Source organism: Achroia grisella, unplaced genomic scaffold (assembly GCF_030625045.1).
Source record: "Achroia grisella isolate CSIRO2021 unplaced genomic scaffold, CSIRO_AGI_Agris_v1 utg534, whole genome shotgun sequence".
In the NCBI taxonomy this organism is placed as follows: Eukaryota; Metazoa; Arthropoda; class Insecta; order Lepidoptera; family Pyralidae; genus Achroia; species Achroia grisella.
The window spans coordinates 2135894-2162139 of NW_026712920.1; the positions used below are offsets into that span (position 1 = coordinate 2135894).

At 30.4% G+C, this 26246-nt stretch overlaps 1 protein-coding gene across 3 annotated transcripts in view; it reads right to left on the reverse strand.

Moving 5' to 3' along the window:
* The window catches only part of LOC131847411 (protein TANC2), a 191035-nt gene that overhangs the window by 151243 nt on the left and 13546 nt on the right, over nt 1–26246 (reverse strand). Inside the window, exon 1 of one of the 3 annotated variants that reach the window (XM_059196991.1) lies at nt 16580–16918. The exons of the other annotated variants lie outside the window; for them this stretch is intronic. Coding sequence (XP_059052974.1) covers nt 16580–16652 — 73 coding nt within the window. The 5' untranslated portion in view covers nt 16653–16918. Of the gene's footprint in view, nt 1–16579; nt 16919–26246 lie in introns of those variants that run through there. 3 annotated transcript variants of the gene reach the window in all.

The following is a 26246-nucleotide window of genomic DNA, read 5'->3' on the forward strand; positions in this document are numbered from 1 at the left end:
TTATATAAAGTCGACTGTTTTACTTACTTCTGCCATAATAGTGCTTGCTTTTAAGTTTTTCAATTAGCTTAGCTTGGGTCTAGATAGCGCTGTGTGAATTGTCCTGAGATATATATTAGTATATTTATAGTATATTTTTTGCTTGTTCTGTTGTGATTAATAAATCTATATTTAATGTTATTTTAGTTATAAATATCAAAGAAACTCGCTTCCGTCACAGCGCATACACAACAAAAGTCTATGAAAACATTTCTCCATTCCCCGTAACGGTGTTAGATGAGTTGATGTCTACAATCGATTTATTATGCGGTCGTATTGCGGTTTTCATCTAAAAGACCACAATACATTCAAAGGGAACAGCCGATGCGCAATTATTGTGTTTTATGTTTCGCTAATCCATCTCTATAGAATGTAAAGTCTGAAAGATTATAATTATAACCCTGGACAATACAGCGCCATCTAGTTCCAATTTAAGAATAGAATAGAATAGAAAATCATTTATTCAAATAAACTTACAGTTAAGCACTTTTGAATAGTCATCACATTTTTTTTAATCTACCGCTCATTCCGAAAGCTGTCTCATCACAAGAAGAATGAGCAACAAACTAGCGTGTTGCTCTTTATGGGCATTTGTAAGTTATGGATATCAGAGCTTATGTTATGGGTACTAAATAATAATTTATTATTACATATTTCAATACAAATAATCATACTCACGAAATCGAACCTGAAACTATCGGAAGTAAGACTATATGCTAAATCGCTAGTCTACCTAGACTGCAATAACCAAAACGATGATATTTTTGATATCTAAATTGCTGTTATAAATACAACAGTAAAGATGCAATTATATGAAAATTTATTACATAGTAATTCTCATATAAAAATAGTATGTTATCATTAATTACTATATACATAAAAAATGTATGTGTCATGCATTCATGAGCGATGTTGAAAATAAATTACATGCTTTTTAGATGCGGTGTAATAGAAAAATCTATCTAATTTAATTAAATTACACGGTAGAATGTACTCAAAGAGAGAACTAAATTAATAACATTGTTTAAACTGGAACGATTTGTTGTTGTTATCTACATTTACTTCGCGATTATAAAAAAAATAAGAAACTACAATAATATAGATCAAAAGGCATGTCTCATAGATTTTGTTCTTGAATTTGCAAGTATTTTGTTTCCTATATAATTAGTTTTATCGGTTATATTTTATTAAAAAAAAACTGCTTGCTATAATTCGAATATTATATTATAATAAATCCATGCGAAGTCAAAGATATATTTATGATAGAATAATGTTTTGTTTACATTTACATTTTCACATAAAACAACGACACATAATTTGTTTCTCACAAAGTCTAAATAATTTCACACAATTCATTTATAAAGCCGACTTTTATGAGTCGGATTTTTGTATGTTGACGCTTAACACAAACTTTGATTTTATCTGTTAAAGTAACGTTGTTCATAAGTATAATCTTTTATGCCCTGAGGTCGGGTCGTGAGTGACATGCCCAATAAACTTGAGGAGGCCTGTTGCGAACATATTTATAAGCAACAATACTGCTAACTGCCGACTTGTTACAAATGAAATAATGCTTGAAATCACGATCGTTTTATCGCTTGAAACACTACTGACTGCAAGCTGTTTTGTCTTATCAATTTGTTATTTGAGTAAATTTAGTGGAAGTTGGTATACTTATATATAACTTATTTTATATATATTTAAATAGCAAAAAAGAATTGGCATTTTAGAATTGGGCATTATACAAAAGATGTGGTCCAAAAATTCCTGATAGTTTTAATATATACCGTCAGGATTGCTTTTAAATATTGCCAAACGCATTATCATATAATTAAAATGGATAAAAATGATTTTGATTTCAGAATCGGGTATTATACAACCATATGGTAGTTCTAGAACATACCGTCTGGTCTGTTTCAATTGTCAAACGCACTGTCAAAGTTCATCGCGACATTTTTACATTTTAGATATTAATTTGCTTTTAGTTGATATCTACTGTATATAATTATACACCATAATTGGAAAATTACATGAAACTGCAGCGTATCCGGGTCATTTCCCGTTATAAAGTTTACGACTATGAGCTCCGGTATAATTAGAATGTTCTGATCAAATTTGTATATTTGTTGATCATGTTTTCTTTTTAACCAATTTCAAAATAGGGGAAATTCTCTAATCTCTTCATCAATTCAATTCTGATTTCATTGATTTAATGATTTTCTATTGTCATACGTAGCAAGGTGTGTTTTCGTTTTATTCTAATATAGAAAAAGTATACTGGAATATTTTAAACATATTTCTATGTGAAATGTTCAAAATTAACACTAATTTAGAAATATTTCTTTTTTACAACGACGGTGGCTAACAAGCATACGGCCCATCTGATGGTATAGTGTTACCGTACCCTATTAACGTCTGAAACACCAGATGAGTCAAATACGCATGGTCAACTCTTAAGAAACCTTAATATACCCTTCTTGAAAAACCCTATGCTGCAGCCTTGCGAGACTCATTACATTTAAATAATTTATTTGTATACTGAGTGTTAATTTTGAACTAACCGTCCACTTTATAAAATTAACCGACTTTATAATACATTAAATTCAAACAAGTTGAGCAATAGCGGAGAAAGGTTTAACAGAAAGGTCGAAGGTTTGTGTAATTATTTCGCGATAATGATGAATAATGAGGTTCAAGTAAAATTCAAGTTTTTTTTAACTAAACAGCAGTAAACACCGATAAAGGCTACCTAAATGATTAATGTTATCTCCAAACGTGCATAGCAATGTACTTTGAAAATAAATTAACCTCATTCCACGGGTTCAGACGTGGTAATCATAATTTAATAGACGTATCTAATAAATTAATATGAAATGATGAACTAATAGCCAAATTATAGCCATTGACCGATACTTATCAACGCTCATTAAATAACTTTTACTTTGATGAGCGTAAATATTATTCACACAGCGTATAGGTGTTAAAAATATTGTTTTTTTATGGCAACTGAACTGGCAAATAATTTGACTTTGATATCATGCCTTTCATCCTGGATTTTTACAGCATTATCTCATCTTTCAATCGAAACACTTACTTACATTTGCAATGGATTCAAATGTAAAGCTACAACTTTAAATGCACCAAAGGAGAGACTTTTTTCTTTGGATTATATTAATACTAGTTTAAAAGCTTTAGAAGAATTATGGCAAACTTTTTCTTCAAAGCATATGCAACTTATTAAAATAATGCCGTCCTTTTACAAACTAAAATTATTTTTTGTATTAATAAGTTTGCAAATCTTAAAAATTTCATAACGTCTTTTCTATGTTACATCAACCATTAAATGTCAACGTACACTATGAAATTTTGAATGAATCGTAATATTTATGATAATTATCACTTTGTCGGTCTTTCTTCTCACTTCCAGTGTAATGTCAGTAGTTCTTTATGCAACTCATAATTGAGCCTCCAATGTTGCTCTCAATCAGTGGAATTTAGCTTTTAACACAATCACATAAAGTCGTTTATTACAATACACGATTGAGAAGGAGAGTGATTTTATTTTCTTACCCTTTTAGGTCGCTGGGTACTTGCGCAATCATTATATTGTATCGATCACCTTAATTTATCAGAATGCGAGCGTATTTTCGATTTCTACTTAAAAGTAATTAGTTTTTTATAAGTATTCTTAAAAGTATATTGGGAAATTACATACATGAGCGAAGTGTCATAAATGGATTAAAAACCGGCCAAGCACGTTTTGAACTTGAGCATAAAGGGTTCCGTAACGTTAAATTATTTTAACGTATATACACAATGTACGCAAATTTTTAGAGTTTAGATGGATGATATATAATGAAACCTTTTTTTTATAATGGATTATAATTGGTAATTGATATAATTATGTATATATAATGGGAAAAATAAGAGTTCTATGTATTTAAAAAATGTACTTAATTGTCTCATCAAAATTCTTTATATTCAAATTTACAATTTTGATATTGTAAAACTTTGTTTTCACTCCATTTCTTGACAATCCTTCAAATAAATCACTGTTCTTCGAGTATTTTTCTTATATTCTTTTTATTTGGTATAGGTAAATATCGAAAATGATAACAACAAAAAATACAGTTTAATACATTTTTTTTTCCAGAAACGGTGCGGAATTCTAAAAATAAAGCTGTTTGCGTACTGCCTACAATCGTTGTGAAAGAATTGATTATTATTGACCGCCCCAGGACCCAGTACACAATGTACAGTAAAGATACTGCATAAAAATTCACAGACTCTACGACCCTTTGTTCCATTACAATACAAATATATATACAAAGTATTTGAGGTACCTATATGTATTGTATTGCGGTTACAAAACAATCCATACGTAAATATTATATGCGAAAATATCTGTCTATTTGTTTATCTGCTTTTCATTTTTTCACGGCAAAACGACTAAACCGATCTTAATCATATATAACATAACGACAAATTATATCACGAGAACGAATTTAAGCAATATTGATCTTTTTTTAAAATAAAAAAACACAGTCAGTTGAATATATTTATGCCAATCACTACAAGCAGCGGACCAAACTATCTCTTGGACAATTTTGGTTTGCTAAACTTTGTTATTAGTGTTCCCATCACAGGAGAGTTAAAAACATTTATTCACACTATCTTTAAACTCAATAATTTAATTTTATTATTTTAATTAATTATATGTTTATTGCAGAGAAATTTGTCAGAATTATAAATAGATTACAGCCAAGATCACGACCAGAAGATCTCTTTCAGTTTTAAATAAAAAAAAGTATAAAATACTGCTGTTTTGTTTTTCAAAATATATAGTTCTCGAGCCAGCGGTTTTTTCCTCAATTATTTCCTCCCAGTCCAATACTAAGATAGTTAAGAAAGTTTTGTTATGAAGCTTAGTGAAAAACAGCTGTAATTCTGATGGTAGGTTGATAAGTAGCACCCTTGCAAACGTCTAAAAAAAGGAAGTAATTGGACACGTTTATCTGTTAATGGCTTGCGGGCCTATAGAGTAGATACTTATATATATATGTATTGTACAATAAATACACACATAATTCCTTAACAAATTAATATGGCGCGATTAATCATTCATAAAGATTATCAATTAAGCTCAGTTCGCGGCCAATAGTTAATTGCCTTAGTAATAAATCACATAACGATATTATAGACACTCGAAGATGAATAGCATTATCTATTCACCATTCTAGTGGTTTAATGAATTACATATAGTAAAATATAGTTTAGTTATAACTAGCGATATGCCCTGGCTTCGTATGGCCTTATTTAATGTAGTGTTTAATTCTTTTAAAAATAAGATACAGTTTTAATCACTGATAGCGTAATTATATATGAAAATAATAAGTATATATAAAAAAAATATACAGAGAATCAGAGACGACAGATGGTCCAAAATAATCAAAAATTGGTATCCTAAGAAGAAACCGTAAAACTACCTGTTTGACCAAGTAAAAGATGGTGCGACGACATTGCATGAGATAAACTCTCTTGGAACTTTTGGAGAAGGCTTTACATAGATCCAATTATAGTTAATAATCAGTCATTAGACATTTTTGGTATCAAATTTGTTGTAACAAACAAAAATAACATTCAATCATTAAATTTTGGAATTGTTTTTTGCTATTATTGTTTACTCTTCTGTGTATATTATGTTATATTACTTAAATGTAGAGTGAAAGAGAGTCATTACGTCAGTGTTTTAAAGATTCAATTATCCTCACCGTTACTTCACAATACATTTATAATCATGTACACGGAAGAATTTAGAGAGTTTTAGAAAACTTAAAGACTGTACAAATAGAACAATAAAAATAAGCTAATTTTACCTAAATGCCGCCTGCACAAAGTTAATTCTTGTAATTGCGTAAGATTTTATAATAAACTGCCAGAATCTGCATAAATCTGACAGAGACAATTCAAATCTTATATTATTACAATAGACGAATTCATAGACGACAACATATCAAGTAAATAACTATTTTATTAGCATACAACGTTATAATTTAATTTTCTCATTGCTTTCTTGATTTAATTGATTGATTTTAGAAATATGAAAGCGTAGCGGTTTTTGTATTGATTGCCGTATGCATTCTTATGTAAAATGTGAATACTATAACTATCAGATGAGCTTTGACGTAGTCAAGTCATGACTAAAATGTCCAGACTTGTGGCGGCGTGGTTCATTGGGCTCCCTAAAATATGGTCGAGCCCTGTCATCCGTCATACTCGTGAATATCTCTAATCACTATGACTGATTTCCTCTTATTAATTGTTTAACATTGGTTATATATTCAATATTATTTCTATTTGAGTATTTAATAGAATTAGTGCTAATTGGTGGTTTGTATTCACACACTTAAACTTAAAAATGTAAAGTAATAATAAATTATTTCAACAAGTTTCTTGCTCGTTCTTCTTGTGATGAGACAGCTTTCCGAACGAGCGGTAGATTAAAAAATGTAATGACTATTCAAAAGTGCTTCAATGTAAGTTTATTTGAATAAATGATTTTCTATTCTATTCTATTCTAGTGTATTAAATGTAATGGATTAAGAGAACGTATTAGGGACATTAATTGTGGAATAAAAACTATAATACATCACATTTAAAATTAGTGTTCATGTTGCTAAGAAACAGTTGTCTTGCATGCAAAAGTGATGAAATCAAGAGACAATTATATTTACTGCTGTATGTCCTCTGAATATCTCCATCAAATACATTCTTAATCTCAGAATTTTTCGAACACAAACTCTTTAAAAACCAACTGCGATAGAAGTTTCAAAAGAGTTTTGGATGGAAGAGTGTTTCGTAACAGTCTTTAGTTTTTGTAATAAATAAAAAATTGTGGCATGCGTAGTGTACTCACTTGAGACACTTGAGTTGTCTATGTATCTCCTTCTAACAGTATACACTACGCCATGTTGCTTTCAAGTCTTTCTACCATAAAATTATTTCCCTTCATAACATCCTGGCAACCGTCATTACATCCAAATGGACTCCATTACCACCTCAATATAATTTTAAACTAATTTACTTCGAGTACCATAAACATTTGATCCAATGTTGGATCCAGCATTCTCCAAAATAAAACTGAACCCATTTCTATTAACACCGCTTTAAAATACAAGAACCAAACTTTTTTTAAAGTCATTATTTCGTTGGAGTTCTTTTTGTACCTTAATAATACGATGTAGGGATGCGTTTGCCTGGATGCGCGTACTGTGGGCGTTTTTGGAAACAAGTTTACAATGCAAACCAGTTTTAAATTCGACATCAACCAATATATGTAATTTATCGTTATTTATAATCGCTACTTAAATATTCCGTTAATCAAGTTTGTTTTATAATTTGCATACTCGTATACTGATATTACGTTATTTCCAAACCTTAAATAATATTATGCACCATATGGACAATGGCTGCGGTAAATAATTATTGATACTTAATTATTTGTTATCAAGTACTATTTTATGGAGAATTCAGTAAATATACTGTAAAAATTACACTTGTGATGTAGATATAACAGCCCAATACCCAACCCAAGTACTTATAGTAATCACTTGTGTAAAAAAATTGATATCGTTATTACGTTCTTTAATACTTTTTTTATACAATCATAACTGAGTTATTGACCAATTGGCACAAACATTTTCTTTGATGGATTAATTAAATAAATAATCTTTATTCAAATATAAACACGTTTAAATAGCATTCAAAATACAGATGCAGTTTATTATTTAAAAATAAATTAAATCAATATAACATTAATATAATCTTATGATTAAAATTAATGACATTAATAAGTATTTTCTTTACTGACAGTTGTAAAACTCAAATCAGTCGACATGTCATGTTACTTGAGTAAGTACAATCCATGTAACGCCATGAAAAAACACCAGCATAACTTGACACGTGACTACCTCTTATAAAAAGCCCCATAACCAGAGAGAGCGTCCTGTGTTTTGTCTCGTTCTCGTGTGGGGGTGTGAGTGAGAGGTAAGGTTAATTTCAACGCCCACGGGATCAGACTCTACCTCCTGCTGTTCTATAGATGATCTTGTTTCAATTAACAATATTATAAAGTGACCGACATCCAACTACCACTTGTATAATAGATCGTAGAATAAATGAATATTTTTTGAATTAATAAATATTTTATTTCTTTCTTCTTATTTGATTCCTTTTTTAAGACCGTCGTAGTCGTTGATTAGTGGTTCAATACTGATTTATAGATTTAAAAGGCCGTGAGTTCAAATACTGAAACGAAAAAATTGGGTGTTAATATATTCCTTACTAATTCTCCGTTGATGTAAACACAGTTAGCTAAATTAATATGAGAGAAAGCAATAGGTTACCCTGCCACGTTAGGTATAAGAGCCTGCCGGCATGCGATGTATGTTGGAATTTTAGAAATTTGCAAAGGAGGTGGTTGGTTGGGTTAGTCGGATAAATGTTTATGTGATCATTCATTGACTTTACGACTACGTTCAAAGTATCCAAGTGTGTATATTTTTTTCATATATATAAAAAATATTCACAAAAAATTTACTGAATCTATTGTTAATGCCACATTATAAATGTATGTAATAAAAAATATCCAATAAATTAAAAAAAAATGTTAAGGATGGATAACCCTTATCATTAAGGGAATGAAAAATAGATAGCTGATTCTCAGACCTACTGTATATGCATATAAAATTTCATAAAAGTCTTCAAGATATTTCGGTGCAGTATGGTAACTAACATTGTGACACGAGAATTTTATATATAAGATATATATACGTCAAACGCTTTCATAGTAAACGTTACAATGTTTGTATCTCCTCACATGTAATGCATACATTCACTCCATACTCGGTCACTATTTCTTAGTATAGCAGTTATTACTACGTCACTATACTATTATGGTAACATTTGTTAGGAAATACAGTCAACTTTCGCCATTTTATGCCGTGAAAATAATTTAGTTTCTCAAAATGCCTATTCAATTACTCAGCTAGAACAAATTTTTTCAAACCATTTATTGAATTATAATATGAATAATTTTAACATTTACGTGTCATAAAATGTAGTGAAACCATAGTAATATATAAGTTATTTACTTGCAAGTTCTAAAATCAAACCAAACCAAAAGACAAAAATATAAATAAGTAGTTATTTAATAGAAGTTTCTAAATACGACTAAGTAGATATTACAAGAATTATATCTGGATATGTAGAAGAAACAGCATTTATAACGATACTGTTTAAAGAAACTCCTATTCAACACGACGCAGTCAAAGGTGCATCGTACTGTGATAACAACTATGCTAATACAAAAAGCAAATCTGAGGGAAACTCAAGTGTGATTATTCCTTTTAGAGATCTTGAAGTGTACAATCAAGTGTCAATTACTTAGATGATGTACAGCAAATATTGACAATTCTCATAAAGGCAGCAACTATGTTGAAAGGTAAAACAATGTTAGAACATATAATACTGTGAAATACGAGCATAAATTTCAGTTAATATTTATTAATATTAGTATATTGGTTAGATCAGAACTTTAAGTCAAATTGTAAATGGATCTGCTTGTATATTTGAAATAGCATCTAATTAAGTAAACTTCTGCTTTGCTTGTGTGTAAATTTGCTGCAACTCCATTCTTATTCAGATTAATTTAGGCATAGACATTTATAGATTCTTGTCTCTCCTTCCTTAGCTAGTTATTACCGAGTTTCTTCACAGCTTTAAGTAGAATATTTTCCAACAATTAAAGCTGGTGGCATTGTCATTGTAGTTTCTGTTAATACATATACCAATTATTTATAATTATTATATATTGAGTTAAAAACATACCACGTTATAATTATCATTGCCTTGTATGTAATATTATAATGTAGAACATAACAACTATAATCTATAGTAAACCAGTTTTCACTTACAACTTCTGCGAGATTAAGACATCTTGATTAAAAGGAATAAAAAGTTCTCAATGTTCTGCATTATAAGTGTATAGCAATGTAACAAACAAACAAGCTAATTTTATTATTTATAATATATAATAAGAACAAGTATAATATGCAATATAGGCTATATAGAATATAATTAGCTTGACGAATAAGCCTGATTTCACTTGCTCCCTATACCAACACATTTAAACACAACAATATTAATGTTAATTAATATTATAGTACAAAATACCAAAAACGTGCAATTAAGTTAAAAAGTTAACTTTTAAACACATGAACTGGAACTGCGTCGAGTCTATTTTTTTAATGAGACAAATGATAAATTAATATCAAATAAAAAAATTATGTCAACAAATTGAGTTGAAAATATTTCTCTGTTGATTATGAACATGTTAAATTTGAGTATTAATTAGTAGAAAGTGCTGATACCGAGGCTGGAATACAACAACATCAATAAGCCCTAGTATAAGGTTTCCTGATTACAAAATTCGAGAAGAAATCGTTGAAACAACGCGCTCCCAAACTTCACATTCAAGCTCAGAAAGGTAACTAAAAGCATTGTCAATATTAAGGAATGAAATTAGTACGCAGCGTCCCTGTTGCTTACAGATGCGTTTGTTTAGGTTCTTCGATTTCATCCTTTGTTTTATCTCCACCTGTTAGCATACATTTGGGAGTTGAAAAAATCGAAACTGGTTTTAGTTCTGTTGATCTAATAATAAACGCTCCATCCTTCACTTTTTCATTCGGTGAATGCCAATCTATGAAATTGAAATATATACTCGGCTATCTTATATTAAAAATGGTGAGCGCATATAATTGTTATGTTAAGATAATGTACTAAGAATTGTTATTCTAATTCTTTAAAATTTGAAACAGGAAAGAAAAGTTCATAATAAAATTCTGACTAACATCTGTATCAACAAATAAATAAAATAGGGACATGATAATGTATCGGAATGGTCTGCAACTTCATTGAATAGATAATCACGATGTATTTATCTTTTCAATGAACGTGTTACTAATGTTCTAGATTAAATCAACGATTACAAATATCTTTTAGATACTCCACATTTTCCTGAATAATCATTGCAATTAATGCAGTCATTATGTCCTCTTAGCATAAGGTGCAGTATACAGTGATAAAAAAGGGCAATGTCCTAATGATGGATTACAAGTCATTACTCAGCATGATGACAGAGTAACAATACATGTAGCCAAAACACGACGCACTAGTAGAAGAGAAGAAATATAAAAATAAATCTCTATACCAAACCGTCTGGCCGGCTTTGCACATAGCATATTATGTTCGTCATATGAAGAGTTATGAATCATTAAGAGATTATTATGTTAATGAATTATATGAAGACCTTGTTTGCTTACGTTTTATAATTATAGAAATATCTAATTACAAATTAGTATAGACAATAAAGAATTCTTCCAATTTGATATTTATCAGTGTAGATTTAAGGTGGCAAATATTAAACTTAATACTTATTTACATATAAAAATAGAGGAAACTCAAAATCTTTCTGTTTGAAAAATGTCGTAACAGGAACTAGTTCTAAGTAACTTAATAGTGCTAATTAGTTTAGATACAGGATTTTAAGGTTTGTTGAAGTTAAATATCCCTAATCTACATATATAAACTTTTCTATATTTTAAAACAACAAAACATTTGGTATGTAATTCTATATTTCAATAAATGGAAACAACATAATCTTTGCGAAACACTAATTTTTTTATGCATACTGCACGTTTATTTCCAAAGTCGTAATAACGTAACACGTGGAACTAAGGGAAGTGTGAAAAAGTTAAAGAGGCCGAGATAAAGAAGAGTGGTTCACAATACATTGAACCCTTTGTAGTTAATCAGCAGACCACACCAGATGCTCACGCACTGATGTGCCGCCACTTTCTTTGTTTACGGATTTGTCGGGATTACCGTATTTACGGTACAATCATAAAAGGAAAGATATGGGCTGTGAAATTCTCTAGTATCTAAATTTGGTATTGTTTTTCTAGGATATAGCGAAGCGAATATAATATATTCTTTAAATTCTATGCGTATTTTATACGTACTACTACTTTATACAACTTGTACATTCTCTATGTACAATTTTATAGCTAAAGTCATGCAAATCTAGTCCCGCTAGCGCAATTTAGGAAATAGATGACAAAATACCCGTTATTTTGAAAATTTTAAAACAAAACGTACATAACTTAATAAATTGGAACGAAATTTAGTTTTGTATTAATACAAGAATAATAGAAAACACAGGTATAACCCTCGATAAATAAATATAAATAAATCAGAATATATTTTAAAAAACTACACTACATGAAATGAAAGCACGAGTTTACAAACTAAAAAATATAGTATAACTATTAAAACTCCCACGGTTCTTAGAGCTTGAGCAGATCACGAACAATGTTTCTAGTTATTTATTTAATCTTGGTTTATACTACAAAATAGCTACTACCGAGTCATTATGTCTATCGAAACAGACGTGTTTTCGTGTAGCTATCAATAAGCCACATACGCATTTAAAGGGAGTTAAAGCCCATTTATTGTTTTAACCATGAACAGAACGGTATTTACTTAAATTTTATATTGTCTAACTTACAAATATATCTCTAATTTTATTACCATAGTATTGATTCCCAGTGGAGTACAGGCATTCAATAATCGATTGAGAAACCTACACGCAGTTGATAATCTGACAAAAAATATATTAAAAAGATGTAAATTACATATTTATGAATGGATTATTCCGGTATAGGTACATTTTATTAATAAAACTTCTTAGAGAACTTATAAGCACATCATATTTTAGAATGAACTCAGGTAATCTTGTTGACTTACAGTGCTGTTTGGTTTCGTGATATCTTATAGAATTATCAATGAACTTCAAATAGAATTATCAATGACGGTTTACTGGCGGGGCACCAATGATAAGATGAACATGAGGGGATAGCCCATCTCTATTTATCGATTGCTTTCTGTAAGTCCACATTACTAACAATCCCCTTGTTGCGACAATGTGTGTCGTATAGTAATGCTATCTTTAATGATCAGATACTAATTTTGTTGTTTTATTCCGTTAGTCTCTTTGGTCAAGCAAAATCCCAGACTAATTTGCTGTTAATTGACCATGTCCAAGCTTTATGGTAGATAAAATGCTTGAAGTGCATATAAAATCTTGCTTTCACATCTCAAGATGATTCAAGATAATAATGGACCACCATGCATCATGTGTGACATAAGACTGCTGACGGGGCCCAAATGTCAGTACATAAATATCTTTTTATTACATACCCATTGAAAATTACGATTATTAATTGCTTCGAAACAAGCCCGACGTGGGATGAAGTAATGAAATTAATTGATAATAAATAGATGCGAGTTATCGTAATAAAAACAAGTTCGCTCCTCCGAGGTTATCAGACGGTATATAAAAACATTGCCAGTTGGTCAGTAGTTGTTCCTGATTTTGATTGCAAGTCTTATGTAAACTATCTCGTCTGCGTAGTTTTCCGTTGTGTGGTCTTGTCCAAATTATTTTCGACGTCATTGTCTGCTAATCTATCTGTAGCATAGCTGTTTGGAAGAAGTTAAGGAAGCTACTTGCGCGTTGTGTCCCTGAAATATACATTTTATACCATTGTTGTAGTACTCCGTTGCAGTTTTTACTTATTTTCGTCTGGACCTTTTGTGCTATGAGTTTATAATTGGTGAATATGAATTTATAAAAACCTTACTAGAAAAGTAGTTATTTTAATCACCGCTACCAATACTTCTTTTATATGTGTTTCGTAAATGTGCATGAGAGACTCTTTACTCCAATTGTGCTTCTCGAATTTTATTAAATTCGCAAGCAATAAATGCAGATAAAATATGTACATACGCATTTGATTTATTAATTTCTTTTATCAGCTATAGGTTTAGAGATGTTGAAACTTTGACTTTTGAAAACTGAATATATTAAACAAATCAATTATTTTTAACCTTGTTGCAGTGATATAATAAGAAGACGAACATCGTATCTATAATATAAATATTTAAAGATACTACTAATATAAATACAGTAGAATCTGTTACTTATAAGTTTATAAATATACTCCACAAGAATTATTTATTTGAAAAGAATGTACGATCCGTAGTTCTAGAATTAAGGAACTGTACAGCCGATATCAGAGAATACGTCACACCGTGTTTACATAAATCCATTCATAGATGTGACATTACAAGCAGACAGTGATAATATTAGCACTATTTTCTACATATGTGTAAACTTTATCGTCCGTCCATTTGAAAGTAGGTTAGTGTGTACAATATATATTTGTTCTGAAAACAATAATAGAGGACATCAAGATACTAGCAGTTTTAAAGAAATAGAACTTTTTAAAATTCTAACTGTTCATAATTTACTTTCATAATCATATAATGATGGTTTGGAGTAACCAGGAATGACAGAATAAGGAAGGCGTTTGAAAGTTGCGCCAGTTATAGACAAGTTGCGAGGTAATAAATTCAGTTGGTTTGGCCATGTTATGCGAGGACCCTGTCTTAAAGAAAGTATTTAACATGAACGGAGATGGATGAACAAAAAGAGGACGACCAAAAAAAGATGGGTGGATTATGTGTGAAAGATGATATGTATAAAAAGAGACTTAGCACACATATTAAGGCTGATAGAGATCAATGGAAGGAGAGGAAATACTTAGTTTAAGACTGGATGGCGCTGTCTGAATGGTGTTGGGTTACTCTTTTTTTGTCTTAGTCCAATTTATTTAGAGTCTGGTCAATCTTTGCTGATTTGATCTGAGTGGGGTTTTAATTCGGCGATTTTGAAGTCCTTATTAATAACAGAAATCCATGTAGGGCGGGGTTTGCCGCGTCTTCTGCGCTGGTATACATGTCAAGTACTGTTCTTGTCATGTGGTCTAGTGGTCGCCACATGACGCGACTGTACGTAGGCGGCTCTCCAAAACCTTTACCAGTATAAATGTCACCTTAAAACTACCTCGAATGTCGATGTTTTGGATGCAGTCCAGCAATGTTACCAACCCATCTAAGCATTCTCATTTCTGAGAAATTCAGATCCTGTTCTTGAGGTTTGGTCTTGGGCTATTATTGTTATATTATTATTATTATTAAGTTAACCGAGTCTTCGCTTACAAATATGAAAGGCCTGATGCCATGCGTAGACGCTTCTAAAATACATTGAAGGCGTAGGTATTTGTTTAGTCTTTCAAGAATTAATCATCTTGATGTCAAGTTCACAGCGCGTCTAATAAAGCTTTCAATCTAAAGGAAGTGTGGGCAGAAATACATTAGAAGGTTTAGTATAGTGTAACTGAGTCAGAAAGGATAATGGTGTAATACTATGAATAATAAAGGTACACCCACAAAATATATAAAATGGCAAATGAATCAGATTTTTTTAGTATTATACAATGTGGTGAAATATAAGCACAATAAATTGTGGGTCATTCAGACTTTCTTTAATGATCAAAATTATGTATTTATAACAAACTCTGAAAGTAATGGAAACAAATTACAGTTATCAATTAGCTACTTATTTATTACTGATAATAGTGATAATTTGTACAACTGATGCCAAAGTAATCTCAAATACGACGATAAAAATACAACTATGTATTAGATTGTAAATAAATACTATTAGAAAAGAATAAAAAATATTTGCACTCGTATCAATATAAATAAAATATACTTTCCCTTAACTGTACGTTTATAGCCTTCTGAAATATAATTGTTCCTAGAACCACTTCCTATATTGTTATGTAAATTATCTACACAAACAAATTTTTAATAAGGCTGAACAATATAGTGAAAAATTAACGTAAATTTTCGTAAAGTTGTAATTAAAAATGGTAGTATTATACAATTAAATGTCAAAAAAAGGGGTTTATTATAAATAAACTGCTTAGATTAGTTGTAAAAATAAGTAGCCAAAAAAACGAAATCAATATCTAAAGAACATGGTACAGATCATGATATAAAACATCCATAGACAACGCTGCATCTTAAAAAGTATTTATAAATACAGGCACATTCAGTTGGCCCCAGAAGGAACAAATTGAGATTGATAATAAATTCTGTAATAGAAAGATAAAATTGAACGTAAATATAAATTAACAAAGTAATTAAACACAAAAAGATGAAAAATAAACATTGAAAATGATGTTGATTAATAAAGTATCAATAGCAACAGGGCGTCATAACAATGCATTTATAACGAAAGTGTTGAATTAATTAATTATGTTACAGGCATATTTTACGGACATTATTATGACAATTATTAATTGATGTCTGGGTCTACACCAAGTTTTCATAACGCACTTATCAATTGACAATAATTTAACTGTATCGTGTAATAATGAAACTAATAATAGTTTTATTACTTTGATAAAATAATGGCTTACTAATAATAGGAATACTTATCTTATTTATTACTAACATCAATTATGTATCGATTTAGATGCTATAGGATTACTTTTAAATGTCAAATTACCTGAAAAACTTAAGCTCGGTTTCTCATCCGCGGAATCATCCTTATCAAAACACTCCAATTTTTTCGAATTCATTTTTCAACACTGGCCAGCAAGTTTAGATATAAACTCCTTTTTTGTGTTAACACAGAAGGTCACATCCACTTGTCTCTACATCCACCTCACACAGAGTAATATTCAAGAAAGGAAATTCCATGTCACTTATTTCACTGATCATACACACTTTTGTTTTTTAACACTGACAGTCTCATTAAGTCACAATTGATTCTATCAAATTTGAATTTGAAAATGGAACGTTAACTGACCCGGCGCTGGAGTCGGCGTGCGCTGCGCGACGTATCACCGACGCGAATGAGTGAGTGACGCACTGACGCGCTACTCAGTTCGTGCAGACATGTTGATGTAAGCCTAGTTTCATGTTGGAGTGACCTGCTTGACGCTAATCTGATTAAGCCTTTCCTTTAGTTTATTTTGTTCTATATAAGCACTACATAGCAAAAAATAGATGATGAAAGAGATCTTAAAAATCTCTTTTTATTTTCAAGAACAAGGTTCAAAATCTCTTAGTAAAACCTTGACTTTTATCGTTAATCAATAACTCTTAAATCAAGGTAATTTGATAATTATAAATAATAAAAAGTACAAGCACATAAACGAAATATATTCAACAATAATATTAAAAGACCAAAATACTTAAGGTATGGTTTAGTTGAAATGCTTATGAACTGTTAAGCTACGACTATACACAGTCATTGCATGAACACACTATAAAACACAAATTATTATTTGCGAAAGGGTCGACCCTCCCTAGAGAGAATACTATTGTTTCCTTCGTAGGTACGCATGCGTCAGAATCAGAATAACAATACCATCCCCCGAGACCCTACATTTTGAATTAACACAACACTAGCGCGTGCTCCAATTTCAATACCTACTAATATTTATTATGAATGTGAAATTTTGATAAACAATCATGCTTAAATGTATATTTAAATGAAATGTGGCAAAAATATTAACATTTTAGATGAATACGTGGACTTTACCGCCGGATAAAACTAGAAACTTCTCATGTCATGTTACATTAAATCAATTTTTATTAAATTTGTAGTACTTGCATGAAGGAACAAAAGTTAATAATTTTGATAGATAGTAAATCAGATCGTAAAATTTTAAAGATGCTAATAAAGATCAATCCAAACAAGTTCCTACTTTACAACGTACAATATTTGATGATAAAAATGGTCTTGAAGCGTATAACAGGATGGTTCCCACACCATCTCAAATTTTTTATGAGTCCCAAAATGTTCACGGCCCTATGATTCTCCGGCCAGTTTCGTCCGGCGCGTCTACCTTGTAATTTTGTCAGCCATTAATCATCGGAGGTGATTCAAGAATGACAAACCATACTAAAGCCAGTGAAAGTATAATGCAGTTATTTGCAGTTACCACTTATATAAACACGTTACTATAGACCTTATTGTATAGTGCAATAAGGAATGTCTTAAATGCAAGGAAATATTATGAAAAATCAAGGTTTTGTTGGTTTTAATGTAATATAATCAAAAGATATAGATTTCTTTTAAGTTGAAATAGAAGTTAAAAGAACGGTTTGATCAAGTAGTGACAATATAAGAATTAAAACGATTTGGAATACATCGTTTGTTTTGCTTTATTCTGGATTATTAGTCAATCAACATTCTGAAGTTTGTAGGAACATACAGAAAACTCTAACGATAAATATGAAAATTAAAAACTTTTTACTGCAAAAGAACGTTGAAGAATAATGTATATGCCATTCTATTTATATAAAAAAAGAAAATAAAAATCTGCATTTACAAAATGCATTAAACAGCATTATCTACAGACAAACAAGTATATGGTAAACCAAAGTGATATTTTCAATTAACGCATTAGTTTTTTTATGGGCGAATGGATGAAAGGCTTTCTCGTTATACTGTTTTATGGTAACCAATTAAATATCGTGTCATATTGATTTTTTATCACATCTTCCGACGACCACGTTAAGAAATTTAAATTCAGCAAAGCGTCTGTACGAATTATTATTCAAGTTATTATTGAAAAAGTTGTCGTGTGCGAATCAGCAACTGTAAAATTACAGGCATTTATTTATAATGACCTACTTTTCAGACAGGTGGAGTATTGTTTCATATACAGAGTTACTTAACGTTGTAAGCTTTAACGAATAACTAAATGATAGTGTTTCATTTTAATAAAATTACGCAATGTAGGTTACACATATTATTCGGTTTACATGATTGTTTTCCAATGTGGTTGCTTTTTGATGCAGAACTAGATCGTAAACGGTCAGTTTTAAATTCAACAGCCAAGTTGGAGGTTGTCATTACGCGTCATTTACATAATGATCCATTCTTTAACAGTGATTGGGCGGTTTTTCTGTGGTAATAAAATTTATGGCGAACACTTTCGTCTGTAAAATTGGATACAATTTATAATGTAAGTAGGCGCGAATATCAAAGTAATATAGCGCTTTAAATTTAACCAATTTCTTTTAAGAGGGCTTTGGTACATGTTTTGCCGATAATTGTATCTTAATACGAGTCGAAACACATTATGTGTAATACATTAACACTATGAAGTCAGAGGCAGTATAAAAAATGAAGTCCCGATCCTATCTTGATCTCGTTCACGTGAATTTCAGTAAGAAAGTTTTCTAATTTAATTTTAGTCTGATTATACATCAGATGTTGCACACATTTAACGGGATGTGCAGTTTTTTTAAACGTCAATGTTTTACCATTATTTTTGCGTATATTAATGATTTATTATATTTTATTTTTGATAATGGTAACTATAAATTGTTTAAAATTCACTCTCGCATTTAAAATTTACTACTATTCAATTTGATTTTTTACGAAACAAAATATTATTATAAAATTACACGTTAATTTCTTTACGCTGATGAACAATTTTAAAACTATTTCTTCACATTTATTACCATCAGAAGGTGTATTAATTAATTAATACGAAATATAGGTAGGTAGGTTAGTTTTTGTTAAAATTTCTAAACTATTTGACTCCATATTTTAGTAGTGTTGGTCATCATTATAGTCATTCTTTTATGACTCGTTAAATTAAAATTTCAAATATATATATTATATATTTTACAATTTGTTCACATTTTGTGCCTAGACTTTTTTATCATTTGCATCGCCAATTATTGTTTGCACTATCTATGGTTGACTGATAGAAAATACCTCATAGTATTAAATGCGTCAAATGGGAGGGAAGGGAATTGTTAGTAATGTGGACTAATGTTCCCATTGCTAGCAACAATGTACCATGTTATATCGACCTCCACGCGGTTCCCCCTGGTAACCATCGTGATACATTTTCGGTGAATTTGTCCCGTTGGGCTAACTGATCTGACTTCATGACATCCTATCATCCTCCACTGGTGCCCCGCCAGCATAAACCGTTAGCGAAGGCGAGTGCACCATTCTATTCCTTTAAAAAAAAGTGCGTCCAATGTGCTATTACTTCTTATACTATGTGCAATAAAGTTATAAAATAAATACATATATTTACTTCGTCAACAAAACTCATTCAAGTACAAATGAATTATTGCATATAATTTCTTAATAAACAACATTTTATTAGCAACACACAAAAATTATACGACAATGAATAATTGCATATCTCTTATTTCAATTACTTGGAGAATAATTTAATACTTTGAATTAAAACATTACAATAAGTGGCCGAAATTGGCTTTCAAGACTCTGTATAATTTTGGGATATTAAAAATAATGCCATCCCTGTCGGTCTGTATGTGTTTATTATCTTTGTATTCATAACTGGTAATTTTGAAAGATACGTGTAATGGAATTTACTAATTTTTTTTATGAATTTTTTACAGAAGATAAAATCTTCTTAACTAAGAGTGAAGACTTCTTAAGCGATAATGCAAATAGCATTGTTCTTATGGATGATAATGGAATGGTGCACCTGCGCTAACGGTTTGGCTGCGCACCAGTGGAGGATGATAAGATGAGCATGAGTTATCATAGTTTTACCATGAATTCATCACGATGGTTTTCAGCGGGAACCGTGGAGGTCAACCTAACATGGTACATTGCTAGCAATAGGGTTATTAGTCCACTAGCAGTCCTTTTCTTCTCCGATCATGCTATTATTAGAGATCAAGACAATAAATCTAGATAAATAGCATTGTATTCAATTAAATACTAGTAGATTTTACGCCAATTTATCGGCCCTGAAACCTTGCGTTGTGACTTAACTTCAGCTATATTCTCCAGCTGCATAGTCCTTAATGTGTGTTTATTTTAGTCCTAATATAGTTCTTTGGTAGTGTAGCCGGGGCAATAAGTTTTCTTGAAAACAAATGTGGTTGATATAAGTTTAATATTTTAATGTAACTAACTCTCTGGTGATTGAAAATACCGGTAACAATAAACCAGAGAGATGGCAGACAGCTCGCCCCTGGTTCATATCATCTTAACGTGATGTGGACATGTCAAGTATTACACAGATTTTAACGCTATATCAACATTTATACTATATACATGACATATATTTATGTTTTTTACCTATCATTTTTATATATATAATATATTCTTGTTCTGCTAATTATTATACTATTGTACTTATTTTATTATTATATATATACAGTCCTTCGTTCACACTGACATATATTTAAGTCTATATTAGTCTAATTTAGTCTTATTTTATATTATAAATGCAAAGAAAGATTGTGAGTATGGATGAATGATGATGATGATGAAACTTCACAGTTGTAGCTTACACATCAGAATATCACATAGGCTACAATTTTAAAAGATATTATGTCAATTGGGCGAAATATAATGATCAATATCTATTAAGTGTGATGCAGACGAAGTTACGCAAATCTGCTAGTAAATATAAATAATTATATGGAGTTTACTTGTAACGAAAGTATGTTGTTCAATGATTGTTACCTCATTTGAAATAGTGTACTAACCATGTACGTACATTTATTAATTTCACGAGTCCAAGATAATCTTGATAAATGATATCCATTCACTAATGAAATATGGCCTCATATTAATTTCAAATTTATCCCGGGAACTTAGAAGCAACATCTAAACAATTCTCACTAGGTCTAATTCAGACAGAAAGGAACGCAACAATTTAAATAAAGAAACATGACATAAAAAATAAACATTTTTTGTATTTAAAAATTTTATAATGAAATTAACATACGGCAAAATACTTTAGAGCAATAAATAATGCTGTGGTTTAGGATTGATGAAGGTGACGATGTAGCGTATTATTAAAAAAGTCATTTCTAGCAATTAAAAATTTTATATGATGTTCGTCATAATGTTGACAGTAATCAGTACATTTAATTATTACAACTAGGTTCTATAACAATCTAAAATGACGATAACAAAAAGTTTAATTCAGATCATCCTCCATTTTTATATGTAGACTTTGACTTTAATCTGTTATTTATTTTTATTCTGCACTGTGTCGCCAATCTATACTAATACTAGCTGTCCCGGCAAACGTTGTTTTGCCATATAAATTAATAATGCTATAAAAAAATAGGGGTTGATGATAGAAGGGTGAAAATTTAGGATTGTATTTATTTTTGTATGTTGTATTATAAAAAAAAAAGTCACTAAAAATTTTGTCTAAAAAATAAAAAAAAAAATTTAAACCTCTCCATTTTTTTTTTATTATTTCTAAATTTTTTCTATTTTTATGATGAAAAATAGATGTTGGCCGATTCTCAGATCTACTCAATACGCTCACAAAATTTCATGAGAATCGGTCAAGCCGTTTCGGCGGAGTATGGGAACGAAAACTGTGACACGAGAATTTTATATATAAGAAGTACTATAAATGCATAAGTGTACATGTTTGTCTGTCTATTTGTTATCTATTTACTTAGTTCTAAAATAATGAACGTATCATAATAAAATTTGGATTAAATATCATGAATACAATTATCAGTATCACGAGGATGGCCATATCCTATATTTTATCTTAATAAATCAGCCAATCAAGTATTAGTATAGTAGTAAGTATGAAAACAACAAAACTGACATTAAATTTGATTAATATTAATATTTTGTCAAAGTAATGTAATATATAAAAACCGCGCGCTCCGTTCAGTCTGAACATACCTTTATCGAACCGGTAGCGATACTTTCGCGGCTTTCCAACTCGCACTACTATAAATAATAAACGTTCACACAGACCAACCATTTAAATAAATACGTATCAACTTTCCACGCTTACAGTATGTGGAGGACATTACAGTGGTATTCCTAGGTCGACTCTCATGCAATTAACGAGACTGACTTAGAAAACAACGTAGAATCTAGAGTTTTTTAATACCACTGCATTTGTTGTTGGCCAGTTATGCAGGTTATATTAAATGCAAGGTGAAAGGGTTAAAGTTTTAGATGTAGAGAGTCAGTCAATAAATAAGGATGTCTCCTTTTTTTTAGTTTGATTCGAAGTTATGTCTTTTGGAGTTCATATAATAACTAGCTGTTCCCGCGACTACTTCCGCGTGGAATTTAACTTTATTTTTCTAAAATAAATGTAGCCTAAAGAACTAAAAATTATTTTGTTCGTCTTAATTTATTCGTTTTTTTAGGTACTGATAGGTTCAACTAATACATTTACATCCTGCATCATCCCCTATTTTATCGCCATGGGGGTTGAATTTATCAATATCCTATTTAAGCAAACGTCTTCATCATGGTAGCTACAATCTTTAATTTCAGTTCAATCAGTCGAAAATCTAAGAAGATTTATACAAACTTTCATCCTCTATTTTATCCTAATCCTATTCTTAGGGATGCCTACATCATGGAATGCAAAGTCTATTAAAATGACAAAGTTTTCCATTTTATCCCCTTGGGGGTAGAATTAATAAAAATCCTTTTTTAGTGGCTGTCTACATCATAACATCTATCTGCATGCCAAATTTCAGCCCGATCCGTCCATGGTTTGGGCTGTGCGTTGATAGATCACTATGTCAGTCATCTTTGAGTTATATATATTTTGATATTATCGATCGGGGATGTAAACGACGCACATTTTTATGTATGGTTTATGTAATATTATTTTATATAGAAAAATATTGTAATAATAACACTCTTCTTTTATCTGCTATTCTTTTGATACTTATAAAATATATTATTAATAAAATATACTTGTTCCTAAAAATCATCTTACCCTACTTATATTCGCCAGAATAATAATAATACAGTTCCTTCGCTCAGAGGGATGTATAGTCATTAAATGACAACAAAAAGAAAACATCTATACGTCCATCAAATTTTTTTAGTATATATTACTTGAATTGTAGATAGCGCATCAAATGATGAAATAACTAATTATTTTGAAAACCATAAGTTTATTTGGGATGCAAAAGATCAACTTCCTTTCTTACCATATCATCTTTCACATCTCTATATGTATATATCTCTATAATAAAAATGTAACTGAAAATATATTATACATATATTGAAAACTTTTATCGGGTGACTATATCAAAGTGTTAGAGCTCAAACATAATTCATAGATATTTTATTACTATGTTTTTGGCTTAACATATTTGGGTGCAGTTTTCACTAATACCACAATCGCTTTACAAACAAAAAAGCTGTGCACGTACGAAGTGGCGAGCTTAGATAGTTTACCATACATCTTTTCATCAATATCGAAATATTTTTTAACGATACCTAATCGACTATTAGTTAGCGTTTATTTGACAGTTTTATAGCGCCACTTGCAAAAACACTGACAGAAAATGACTCATTGACGTTGTAATGCTAACATAAAACTTTTAATTAACCGAAACAGTAGTTAAATCTAATGTGTAACCATTTCAAATTTGCTTTGTGTTCGCTTTCACTTTGAAAATCGATTATACTGTAACCGTTACTTTGTTTAAATTGAATTGTCTAGTTTTGCAGACAGATTTGTTACAAGTTTTTTTCTGGAACGTATTAATTGTTTTAAAATAATCAATAACCTTTTTTGATTACTACTATGGTTATGCTGTTTATTGAAACATAATTACTTTTTAATAAGATTCACTTTATTTCTAGTTCTTTTGCTTAGTCTGAAAAACACTCATGTATTATTATTTGTATATCTAAATATCTTATAGGTATATTACCTGTAGAATATTATGTATTTTGTGATCTACATTTACATTAAATAATAAAAAATACTTTTCCAATATTTAAACTTTAAAATTTTTTCGAGTAAGTCAATGTCGAGACTTATCAACCGAGAAGTGTAATTAATATTTATACATGTTTAAAGCCTAATTACAATTTGTTCCTTGACAAAATATTTCAAAGGATATAAGAGGCACAAAATCACAACCTAACACAGTATATGTAAACCTGTTGAACTCTATGGAAATGACGTGGCCAGATGTTTGAGCGGCAAGGAAGTCGGACATAAATATTTATGCTTCTTACAAAGGCTTCCGTAATGAAATAATACTGAAAATAGAAAGGATCACCGATATAATGTTTAAGTTAATGTGATTATAAATATTATAATTCAATAAACACGCGTCGAGATATCCGCTAAGCTAATTTTAGTCGATTTCTTTACATTGACATTAATGAAACATTGGTCGTGAAATTAATACCTTAATTTAATTTCGTACAAAATATATCGCAGTGATACATCTAATTGACTGCTAGAGTTAATTCTCGACTGGATAGAAATCAGAATAATAGTATCCGTGGACAATTCACACGCCATCTAGTCCAAAGGTAAAGAGAGCTTGTATTAAGCTAAGTATAAGTAAAAATGAGTGTTCTTATTCGCCAACAAACTGCAAAGCAGTTTGGCGATAATTGTAAAAAAAAGTTATAATAAGTATATATGTAATACTTATAATTAAATAAAAAAAAAAATATGTTATGAGTATCCTAAACCATTATAAACATATACATACTAAAATATTCTTTGTAAATACATTCATAATATACATAGTAAGAGGATAGGGGATAGTAATGTGGACTAATAAACCAATTTTGCTAGCAATGTACCATCTCAGGTTCACCTCCATATGCTTCCACCTGAAAAACATCATGGTAAATTGCCATTTACCATGATGAAGTGACTAGACTTCATGCTCATTTTATCATTCTCCACTGGTGCCCCACTAGCAATAACCGTATTGCATTATGATCCATAAAAAAAATTGCACATAGTAAGCACTTCGCCCAATACAATCAATCATACTCATGAATGCAAATATTTGTAACGTGCGAGTATCGAACACTCAACCATCGGAAGTACGACAGTGTCCAGCGTTAGACCATCAAGTTACATTTAACATTTTACAGCATAATTATAATATGCTTATATTACTCTATTGAGATGTTTGACCACAAATGTTAAAGAGCAATGAACGGCGCCTCCCTCAATTTCTCCGTAGCATCCTATATTTATAACTTAACGGTAATGCGTTATAGCGTAAGTAGGGTTGATAAATTCGCCGTTTTACTGCTAATCCAGCCTCCCGGAGCCGACAGCTTATCGAAATTTCTCATCTCTTGCCGCCATAAATGGATTGCTAGTAAATAAATAGTCAATATTAAGAACCAGTAATAAGTATGTTCGTGATTTGTTAGTGTA